General features: G+C 48.6%; 1 protein-coding gene across 1 annotated transcript in view; it reads right to left on the bottom strand.

Annotated features, from left to right (window-relative positions):
• LOC123762711 (putative leucine-rich repeat-containing protein DDB_G0290503) overlaps nt 1-11,848 on the bottom strand; it is a 35,088-nt gene extending 23,240 nt beyond the window's left edge. Inside the window, exon 1 of the mRNA XM_045749418.2 lies at nt 10,361-11,848. Coding sequence (XP_045605374.2) covers nt 10,361-11,617 — 1,257 coding nt within the window. The 5' untranslated portion in view covers nt 11,618-11,848. The remainder of the gene's footprint in view (nt 1-10,360) is intronic.
• Nucleotides 11,849-12,161: the final 313 nt, after the last annotated feature.

The raw sequence follows: 12,161 nt of genomic DNA, 5'->3' as shown, positions 1-12,161 counted from the left end.
GGGGGAAGACATCAGAGTGGCGAGATGTCACCAGCGGAGTCCCACAGGGCTCAGTACTTGGACCCATCCTGTTTCTAATATATGTAAACGATCTTCCAGAGGGTATAGACTCGTTCCTCTCAATGTTTGCTGATGATGCAAAAATTCTGAGAAGAATCAAGACGGATGAAGATAGACAGAGACTATAGGATGACCTGGACAAACTGGAGGTTACCTTGAGGTTATCTTGAGATGATTTCGGGGCTTTAGTGTCCCCGCGGCCCGGTCCTCGACCAGGCCTCCACCCCCAGGAAGCAGCCCGTGACAGCTGACTAACACCCAGGTACCTATTTTACTGCTAGGTAACAGGGGCATAGGGTGAAAGAAACTCTGCCCATTGTTTCTCGCCGGCGCCTGGGATCGAACCCAGGACCACAGGATCACAAGTCCAGCGTGCTGTCCGCTCGGCCGACCGGCTCCCCTACCCCTACTCCCCTACTCCATTCCCCTGGAGGAATGGTCTAGAAAATGACTGTTAAAGTTTAACTCAGGAAAGTGTAAGGTAATGAAATTAGGCGAAGGGAGCAGGAGGCTGAACACAAGGTATCATCTGAGAGGTGAAATCCTGCAAGAGTCAAATAGAGAGAAGGATCTGGGGGTCGATATCACACCGAACCTGTCCCCAGAGGCCCACATCAAAAGAATATCATCAGCGGCATATGCTAGACTGGCCAACATAAGAACTGCCTTTAGAAACTTGTGTAAGGAATCGTTCAGGACCCTGTATACCACTTATGTAAAACCAATCCTGGAGTATGCAGCTCCAGCCTGGAGTCCATACCTAGTTAAACACAAGACAAAGTTAGAGAAGATCCAGCGGTATGCCACCAGGCTCGTCCCGGAACTGAGAGGAATGAGCTACGAGGAAAGGCTAAAGGAGCTGATCCTCTCATCCCTGGAAAACAGAAGAGTAAGGGGAGACATGATAACCACCTACAAAATTCTCAGGGGAATTGACAGGGTGGACAAAGACAAACTCTTCAGCACGGGAGGGACACGAACAAGGGGAATCAGGTGGAAACTTAGTACCCAGATGAGCAACAGAGACGTTAGAAAGAATTTTTTCAGTGTCAGAGTAGTTACTAAATGGAATGCATTAGGCAGAGATGTGGTGGAGGCTGACTCCATACACAGATTCAAATGTAGATATGATAAAGCCCAGTAGGCTCAGGAATCTGTACACCAGTTGATTGACAGCAGAGAGGCGGGACCAAAGAGCCAAAGCTCAACTCCCGCAAGCACAATTAGGCGAATACACACACACACACACACCATACTGTCCGTAAAGTATATAGATGATATACTGAAATAGGTAACAATGTTTGTCAACACTCAAATAGGTGAGTAATATCCAGTGTGTTCAAGGACAGCTGCTCCTGGAAGAGGTTGCATGTAACACGAGGCTGGGTGCAGTGGACGCCATCACTGGCCACTTGAACACAATGTAAACAATTCCTTGCCAGGCATAAACAAGGTACCACACCAACAGCATGCAGGAACGCCAAAAAAAATGGTGTTCTAGCCTCAGAAAGCTGCAATATTTGCGCTGACATTTAAAAATACTAATGCTAGGTTTCGTGTATGGATGTCGTATACAGCGAGATGTATACCTTGCTTCTCGGTGTACACGCGCTCGCAGTTTACTTTAACATTACATTTTGTTGACGGGTCAGTTGATCACTAAGGCACTCTGGTGGCCATAATAACAAACACTCCATAGGTTCATACACCTTAAACCCATCAACTCCTAAAAAAAAAAATCGCTGAAATTTTGCATTTAATTTGCATTAATTGTATATAATATAGCATTAATTGTATATATAAATTTTATATATACAATTTATGTATAATATTTGTTTATAAAACACAGGGTCTGATCGCAATATATACGTTGTAGGCAGTTATATTGTTGACAAAGGCGGCTCCTAATGGCGGGAAACGAGCAATGTTTTCACTAGTAATAGGATTCACGGGCGGGTTGGGAGAGTATATCAATTATACACTGCTCAATGTATATATCGATATATCAACATGTATTTCGGTTTTAAATATGGTGTAACTCACCCCCCCCCCCCCCCTTGTTGATTACTGAGGACTTCTATGTGTAAATTTTATACAGTATTAAAAAAATCTAAAATATGCAGACATTATTGTATTTTTTTCTACGAGAAATTGTAAGGACAAAATTGCGGAAGTATGGAGACGATGAGTCACAATAACGAGGCTGAAGATATGATGACCAAATCACACAATAAAAGATGAAGAGACGACGACGTTTCGGTCCATCCTGGACCAATATCATGGTTCAGGACGGACCGAAACGTCGTCGGTTCTCCATCTTCTGGTGTGTATTTTGGTCATCATTGTGAAAGCATGTGAATAATTTGTTGCTTATGTGTTTGTGTTGCAGTGAAGATTTTTGGTCTTCTATATGTAAGGTCTGTGTATTGTGGTGGGTGTAACCTCGTGATGGTTCCACCTTCACCTTCATCTGTAACCTTCCACACCTTATCTATGTTATCTTGAGATGATTTCGGGGCTTTAGTGTCCCCGAGGCCCGGTCCTCGACCAGGCCTCCACCCCCAGGAAGCAGCCCATGACAGCTGACTAACACCCAGGTACCTATTTTACTGCTAGGTACCTGGGTGTTTACAGGGGCATAGGGTGAAAGAAACTCTGCCCATTGTTTCTCCCTATGTGTATACATAGGGAGCCGAGCGGACAGCACGCTGGTCTTGTGATCCTGTAGTCCCGGGTTCGATCCCGGGCGCCGGCGAGAAACATTGGGCAGAGTTTCTTTCACCCTATGCCCCAATTACCTAGCAGTAAAATAGGTACCTGGATGTTAGTCAGCTGTCACGGGCTGCTTCCTGGGGGTGGAGGCCTGGACGAGGACCGGGCCTCGGGGACACTAAGGTCCCGAAATCATCGCAAGATAACCTCAAGATATACAAGGAAAGCTTTGATAGAACAAAATAGAGCATTAGTTCTACAACAACTGCAGCATTAATCTGACGTAACGCATTACATAACGTACGTATTTAGTTTTGTCTAATAATTCTTAAAAGAATTCAAAAGCGATTAACATTACAATGAAAGTAGAGTAGTACTTTCCAACGCAGAAGTGAAGAAAAAGCACGTATTGAGAACTATGCCTCTTCAACTCAAGCAGAGCTAACTGCGATTGTTATGGCGTTAAGGTTTCTTGAACGGAACACTAATGGTGCAGTGATTTGCACTTATTCAAAAGTAGTACTACAAAGCCTAAGTAAAATCGGGCAGAAAATCTTGCAATAGTCGCTGAAATTAAGAGAGCTGTGAGAGTACTTACCAATCAGGGAAGAGTCATCAAGTTTCTGTGGATCCCCTCCCATGTTGGAATATGTGGGAATGAACGAGCAGATGTGCTGGCTGCTGAAGGCGCTGAAGGAGACCATATTGAATACTTCATACCCAAGACTCTACTACAAATTAGAGGTATTATCAGGCAACATCACCGTGACAAGGTAACTGAGGAAAGGAGGATAGAAGCACAAACCAGTGAATCTGTACGATGGTACAACATGGTTGCAGCTGGCAATCCCAGTCATTATGGCCGAAGAGGAGGACGACGAGGGAGAGAATCAGTAATAGCGAGAATCCGTCTTAGATACAAATATCCATGGAGATTTGGAATGGAAACAACAGTTGATCAGCGAAGTTGCAGAATTTGTGATGAGAGTGACGGACACCCCCTTGACCACTATCTACGTGAATGTGAACACCTGAGAGACATTAGAAATATGTGTAGAATAATGAACCCCACATTGTTTGAGTTAGGAAAACACTATTTATCAAATATTGATTCTGTTCTTAAAAGATTCCCCCATTTTGCACCCGTAAGATAACGTAAGATTTTAAGGGTTTGCTGATGTTAATCTTCTTGTTTGAGGAGCTGTTCACTTGAGACAGTTAAGCAAGTCCCAGCTGTGTCTGGGTACAAGTGACAGGATGAACAACCCAGCGGGTTTTCTTCCTATTGGGGAGTGTTGTACATGCTGCTATGGCGGTGTGTCTACTCACAAGATGAGTGGCACTGCCCAATACTGTCACTATGGCGGTGTGTCCACTCACAGGATGAGTGGCGCTGCCCAATACTGTCACTATGGCGGTGTGTTCACTCACAGGATGAGTGACGCTGCCCAATACTGTCACTATGGAGGTGTGTCCACTCACAAGATGAGTGGCGCTGCCCAATACTGTCACTATGGCGGTGTGTCCACTCACAGGATGACGCTGCCCAATACTGTCACTATGGCGGTATGTCCACTCACAAGATGAGTGACGCTGCCCAATACTGTCACTATGGCGGTGTGTTCACTCACAGGATGAGTGACGCTGCCCAATACTGTGACTATGGCGGTGTGTCCACTCACAAGATGAGTGACGCTGCCCAATACTGTCACTATGGAGGTGTGTCCACTCACAGGATGAGTGGCGCTGCCCAATACTGTCACTATGGCGGTGTGTCCACTCACAGGATGAGTGGCGCTGCCCAATACTGTCACTATGGCGGTGTGTCCACTCACAGGATGAGTGGCGCTGCCCAATACTGTCACTATGGCGGTGTGTCCACTCACAGGATGACGCTGCCCAATACTGTCACTATGGCGGTATGTCCACTCACAAGATGAGTGACGCTGCCCAATACTGTCACTATGGCGGTGTGTTCACTCACAGGATGAGTGACGCTGCCCAATACTGTCACTATGGCGGTGTGTCCACTCACAAGATGAGTGACGCTGCCCAATACTGTCACTATGGCGGTGTGTCCACTCACAGGATGAGTGGCGCTGCCCAATACTGTCACTATGGCGGTGTGTCCACTCACAAGATGAGTGGCGCTGCCCAATACTGTCACTATGGCGGTGTGTCCACTCACAAGATGAGTGGCGCTGCCCAATACTGTCACTATGGCGGTGTGTCCACTCACAGGATGAGTGGCGCTGCCCAATACTGTCACTATGGCGGTGTGTCCACTCACAGGATGAGTGGCGCTGCCCAATACTGTCACTATGGCGGTGTGTCCACTCACAGGATGAGTGACGCTGCCCAATACTGTCACTATGGCGGTGTGTCCACTCACAGGATGAGTGGCGCTGCCCAATACTGTCACTATGGCGGTGTGTCCACTCACAGGATGAGTGACGCTGCCCAATACTGTCACTATGGCGGTATGTCCACTCACAAGATGAGTGGCGCTGCCCAATACTGTCACTATGGCGGTGTGTCCACTCACAGGATGAGTGGCGCTGCCCAATACTGTCACTATGGCGGTGTGTCCACTCACAAGATGAGTGGCGCTGCCCAATACTGTCACTATGGCGGTGTGTCCACTCACAGGATGAGTGGCGCTGCCCAATACTGTCACTATGGCGGTGTGTCCACTCACAAGATGAGTGGCGCTGCCCAATACTGTCACTATGGCGGTGTGTCCACTCACAGGATGAGTGGCGCTGCCCAATACTGTCACTATGGCGGTGTGTCCACTCACAAGATGAGTGGCGCTGCCCAATACTGTCACTATGGCGGTGTGTCCACTCACAGGATGAGTGGCGCTGCCCAATACTGTCACTATGGCGGTGTGTCCACTCACAGGATGAGTGGTGCTGCCCAATACTGTCACTATGGCGGTGTGTCCACTCACAGGATGAGTGGCGCTGCCCAATACTGTCACTATGGCGGTGTGTCCACTCACAAGATGAGTGACGCTGCCCAATACTGTCACTATGGCGGTGTGTCCACTCACAGGATGAGTGGCGCTGCCCAATACTGTCACTATGGCGGTGTGTCCACTCACAGGATGAGTGGCGCTGCCCAATACTGTCACTATGGCGGTGTGTCCACTCACAGGATGAGTGGCGCTGCCCAATACTGTCACTATGGCGGTGTGTCCACTCACAGGATGAGTGGCGCTGCCCAATACTGTCACTATGGCGGTGTGTCCACTCACAGGATGAGTGACGCTGCCCAATACTGTCACTATGGCGGTGTGTCCACTCACAGGATGAGTGACGCTGCCCAATACTGTCACTATGGCGGTGTGTCCACTCACAGGATGAGTGACGCTGCCCAATAAACTCGCCCTTCGGGGCAAAATTTAAAAGTAATGGCTGCAGGTATTTCATATATAATTGTACGCTCCTCTGCTCTATGCTGTTATTCCAACCCATCCTCCTGTTTAGTTACTACTTATTGTAACATGTGCACGTCGTACATATATTGACATACAGTTATATAGTACATATATAATTTATATATAAGAAAGTATAGAATTTGGAAAACTGAACAAGTTTTGTGTTTATGTTGATAATAAAACGTAACGTAACCTCTCCTTCCTAGGCTTAATACACGCAATCTGAGGCTTAATATAGTGTATATATAATTCACACAGTGAATTGTATACTATTACTACTATATCACATATTGTGTGTATATAGCGCACACAATATGTGATATAGTAGGCTTAGGATTATTTAAGTTTTGTTTTTAGCCTTATTTTTTTTCAGACATAAATTGAATAGTACCAAATTCTATTTGGTACTATCGTATTTTGGTACTTATGCCCGATACGTCAATATAAGTACAATCGTCCACATAGATACATAGCTATCTAAACAGGATGATGGGGGGTTTTACTCCCATTACAGTATATGTAATTATGGGGTAAACAGGAGAGGCTGCCGCACCTTCTCGGGGTGCTCCACGACCCATCTCGGGCTTGTGTACAATGTCAGCGGACGTTACACATCCTTGAAATAATAAATAAGTCACTAACAACAAATAGCCAGCAAGGAAAGCATTGTGGATTATTTTAGATACAACTCAAATAAGTGGTAGAAGTTCGTGTAGATGTTTCTCAAATTGTATTTGTTATCCTATAATTGTGCAATCTGGTCACTAACAAAACATACAGGAATATGTCTGATCTTTTCTTCCCTAATCAGTTCAAATTGAACTACGTGGTATCAGTGTGAAGGCAGATGTATATATTTTAATATCTGGTGTAAGGTACATAATACAGCCCCAAGTGTCAAGTTTACAGTTTTCAGTTACTGAACTGGACGTGACGAGGCTGCGATGTCTATGGTAATGAACATTATCACAATGGCCACCCTCAATTATTACAGCCAATGACCGCTCCTAGCCCACTGCCAGTCGTTTCCTTACGGACGAGGTCAACCTGCTGGTGACCTCGTCCTACATGATCTACCCTCCTAGTTACTAAGGAAAGAACTAAGTAATTATCAAAAGAAGGCACAAGGCCAGGGAGGTTTTGTAGCACAGTAAGGAAAGAACGTTATCATTTTATTATCGAATGAGCTCCAGTAATCTTGCCTTGTACTGTTGCTCAGGTATAAAAACAACTGGAAAGGCGAACGTTAGATTTCAGTAGGCTGTTGATCTCATACAAAAGCTAAATAAATGTTGTGCCCTCTCTCTCCTGGGCAAGATACTGAGGCAGTAGTGTTTGGTACACTCTCAGGCAGAGTTGCTTGTGCTTCCTCTCACATTTCATGTTACACAAACATGCGAAGGTCGGCTGATCTGGTGAAGGTTTCACGTGTCCCGAAATAATTTCGTTCTGCATGTATCTACAGATGATAATGAATTTTGAAATGCAAACCTATAATTTGCTCATAATACAGGACAACGAAGATCATCATTTGTTGCAAGCATTTTTCATGTACTAATTAATTTGATACTTTATTAGCGTAAATACTTTTATATAATAATTAAAATAAATCAAATCTGCTGCAGAATACCAATGGAATAATTATTTCATCATCAGGTAAATTTATCGTGGTAGGACGGCATCTGAGACCAAATTAAGATTTTCCTCCCTCCTGTGTTTTGCGGGTGGCCACGGGTGGGGCGCTCATGGGCCGGGAGTGACGCTCATGAGCCCGGGGTGGCGCTCATGGGCCGGGGGTGACGCTCATGGGCCGGGGGTGACGCTCATGAGCCAGGGGTGGCTCTTTATGGGCCAGGGATGGCGATCATGAGCCAGGGGTAGCGATCATGAGCTAGGGGTGACGCTCATAGTGGGCCAGGGGTGACTCATGAGCCAGGGGTGACTCATGAGCCAGGGGTGACGCTCCTGTGCCAGGGGTGACGCTCCTGTGCCAGGGGTGACGCTCCTGTGCCAGGGGTGACGCTCATGGGCCAGGGGTGACGCTCATGGGCCAGGGGTGACGCTCCTGTGCCAGGGGTGACGCTCATGGGCCGGGGGTGACGCTCCTGTGAGAGGGGTGACGCTCCTGTGCCAGGGGTGGCGATCATGGGCCAGGGGTGGCGATCATGAGCCAGGGGTGACGCTCATGGGCCAGGGGTGGCGATCATGAGCCAGGGGTGACGCTCATGAGCCAGGGGTGACGCTCCTGTGCCAGGGGTGACGCTGCTGTGCCAGGGGTGACGCTCATGGGCCAGGGGTGGCGCTCATGGGCCAGGGGTGACGCTCATGAGCCAGGGGTGACGCTCATGAGCCAGGGGTGACGCTCATGAGCCAGGGGTGACGCTCATGAGCCAGGGGTGACGCTCATGAGCCAGGGGTGACGCTCATGAGCCAGGGGTGGCGATCATGAGCCAGGGGTGACGCTCATGTGCCAGGGGTGACGCTCATGAGCCAGGGGTGACGCTCATGTGCCAGGGGTGACGCTCATGAGCCAGGGGTGACGCTCATGAGCCAGGGGTGACGCTCATGAGCCAGGGGTGACGCTCATGGGCCAGGGGTGACGCTCATGGGCCAGGGGTGACGCTCATGGGCCAGGGGTGACGCTCATGAGCCAGGGGTGACGCTCATGGGCCAGGGGTGACGCTCATGGGCCGGGGCTGACGCTCATGAGCCAGGGGTGGCGATCAAGAGCCAGGGGTGACGCTCATGTGCCAGGGGTGACGCTCATGTGCCAGGGGTGACGCTCATGAGCCAGGGGTGACGCTCCTGTGCCAGGGGTGACGCTCATGAGCCAGGGGTGACGCTCATGGGCCAGGGGTGACGCTCATGGGCCGGGGCTGACGCTCATGGGCCAGGGGTGATGCTCATGGGCCAGGGGTGACGCTCATGGGCCAGGGGTGACGCTCATGGGCCGGGGGTGACGCTCATGTGCCAGGGGTGACGCTCATGTGCCAGGGGTGACGCTCATGGGCCAGGGGTGACGCTCATGTGCCAGGGGTGACGCTCATGTGCCAGGGGTGACGCTCATGGGCCAGGGGTGACGCTCATGTGCTAGAGGTGACGCTCATGTGCCAGGGGTGACGCTCATGTGCTAGGGGTGACGCTCATGTGCCAGGGGTGACGCTCATGAGCCAGGGGTGACGCTCATGGGCCAGGGGCGACGCTCATGTGCCAGGGGTGACGCTCATGGGCCAGGGGTGACGCTCATGTGCCAGGGGTGACGTTCATGGGCCAGGGATGACGCTCATGTGCTAGGGGTGACGCTCATGTGCCAGGGGTGACGCTCATGTGCCAGGGGTGACGCTCATGGGCCAGGGGTGACGCTCATGTGCTAGGGGTGACGCTCATGGGCCAGGGGTGACGCTCATGTGCCAGGGGTGACGCTCATGTGCCAGGGGTGACGCTCATGTGCCAGGGGTGACGCTCATGAGCCAGGGGTGACGCTCATGAGCCAGGGGTGACGCTCATGTGCTAGGGGTGACGCTCATGTGCCAGGGGTGACGCTCATGTGCCAGGGGTGACGCTGCGCGGTGTAGATTGACCCTTGTCGCGACACATCTTCACACAACGTATGATTTCCAGCAAATGTTTGTATATAAAGTATTGCACCTATTATTTTAAATATTATTATTACAATAACATTATTGTCAATAATACAGTAACCGTTGTATCAGCAGCAAAATATAAACAGTACTTGAAGTCATTCTGATTACTTCTTTAGATTCGTGCTTACTCGCAGCCCAATTTTTCAAGTCTACCAAGTCGAACCTATTTGATTTCTTAACTTACCCGGCAGTTAATGAGAAATAGTCGGTGGTGTTAACTAAAGTATAATAACACTTGGATACAGATTTATGTATCGAGGCTTTATATACATTCCTTACATATGTAAGTTGAAGTGTATGCTTGTGGGTATCACAGTGAAGATGTGTAGAAGGTTATGATAGTGTATGCGAGAGTCCCCCCGTGTTGCAAGACTGGGATTTTGTCCTGACAGTGTGCTGTGCATGGAGCATGTTCTGCACGAAGGAATTTCCGTTTATGTTAAGTGAGGCCTTTTACAGTCATCTAACACTTCCTTGCTAAATTTAACTTCCTCTGGCTCACCGACATCATGCAGAAGGCACCACCAGCTAGTTGCGTCATGGTAATGTTATGGAGCTCCTGTAGCTGGCTGAGGCCGACGTCGATGGCGTGGGTGGTGTTGGCTTGGGTTTGGAGAAGGAGATCTATCTGGGCTGCAGTTGAAGAGGACAGTTCAATGAATGAGTAGTTGGCGGTATCCAGGAACTGTGTGGCTATCTCCTTGACGTGGCGATTGGCAGAGGTAGCTACCAAATCTTCAAGTCCTCCCATGCTGGACTCGATCTTCCTGTACAGGTCCAGCATCTGCGTCCTGACCAGGGTGTCCACTGAGGTGATGGCCGCCAGAAGGGTGTCTTGTAGGACGCGTTGGCGGATAGATGAAGTGTGAAGAAGAGCCCCCAAGCGCTTGTCCATGGCTAAGTTAGACACTCTGATGCGGTTGAAAACAGCAGCGATGAGGTGCTTGGTGACGTTGGCGCTGGGTGCTACAAGCTCCTCGAGGCGAGATAACGACCTTTGACAATCGAGGACCACTTGAGTGTCGCACTGAGGCTGACTACTGTTGACCGCACCCTCCACCACATTTTGAACGTAGCTCTTCATGTCCTCAAGGGCCATCCCAGTAGCCATGGTTAAATTAAGAATGGAGTCTTCCACGATTTGTTTGGTGGTGTTACTGTCATTGACCATCAGAGCCACAGCTTCCTGACACTCGCCTTGACTGTAGCTGGAGACGTCATCTAAACGCGCCTCTACTTGGCTCACACTTGCCCCTATCATGTGAATAGTGACGTTCAGTTTATTTATATTCCCTACTACTGAGTCCAACCTGATGTTATTTTCAGTCAGTTTCACTTGCAAATTGTGTTCCATTTCTTCTAACTTTGCTTCAATCTTACTCTCTATTTTACTTATGGTTTCTTCCACGTTGCTCTGTATTTCAAATAGCTTGGCATCAATCTTTCCCTCGACTTTCCCCAGGAGTGCCTCGTGTTTGGTTTCCATGGCTTCTAACTTACTCTCTAACGCAGAGTTTTTGTCCTCTTGACCCTTAAGAAGGTTGGTCATTTGGTCAAGCCTGGTCTCGAGCTGATCCGCCTTACTGACCATAGCGATGAGGTCATCCAGTTTCCTGAGGGCGGCTTCCTGCCTGATGAAGAAGCTAGACAGAGGATCTGACATGTTCTTAGTGACAAAATCTGTCATCACTGTCTCAGGAACACAGGTCAATAACACTGTAGTAACTGCACAAAGCAAAAAACTTTGTTTCCCCTCCATTGTGTTCACACTAAATTACACCTGTTTGTTCACAGTTTACAATAATAAAAGAGAAGCATCTCTCGCTGTGACGTGAGCTCAAAGTATCAGTTAGGGTATGAACAAGATAATACACTTTGTAAACACAGGTCCAGAGAAACGCGTTTTGCACTCTAAATGAAAAGAGGAGGAGCAGCACTGCCTGCAGGTCCGGATGGTTATCCCGCGGGAGAGAGACTGACGGGTGGTGTCGTGGTGCAGGGAACCCCGTGCACTGTTTACGTGGTGAAAACTCACACAGGAGCGCTGCGTTGTTTATTATATATATAAGGTGAGAAGCGACATAGAAGCCTAGTTGTAGAGAGCTTCCAAGGTCGCGTCCCTTGTTTTCTTTCTTATCTTTGACTAGGCTGTTTAAACGGTTTATTATTGAACCTCATACCCATCATATTGGCGATAAAGGAAAACAAACGCACTAAAAGCACCAGTATAAAGTTATAATTTGTTTAGCTCTGATACCTGTTTATGTGGGAAGCACCAAACATCCAGCAGACAATGCAACATA

The sequence above is a fragment of the Procambarus clarkii genome, chromosome 27, assembly GCF_040958095.1.
Source record: "Procambarus clarkii isolate CNS0578487 chromosome 27, FALCON_Pclarkii_2.0, whole genome shotgun sequence".
Taxonomy (NCBI): domain Eukaryota; kingdom Metazoa; phylum Arthropoda; class Malacostraca; order Decapoda; family Cambaridae; genus Procambarus; species Procambarus clarkii.
This window is presented reverse-complemented; position numbering and strand designations above follow the sequence as displayed.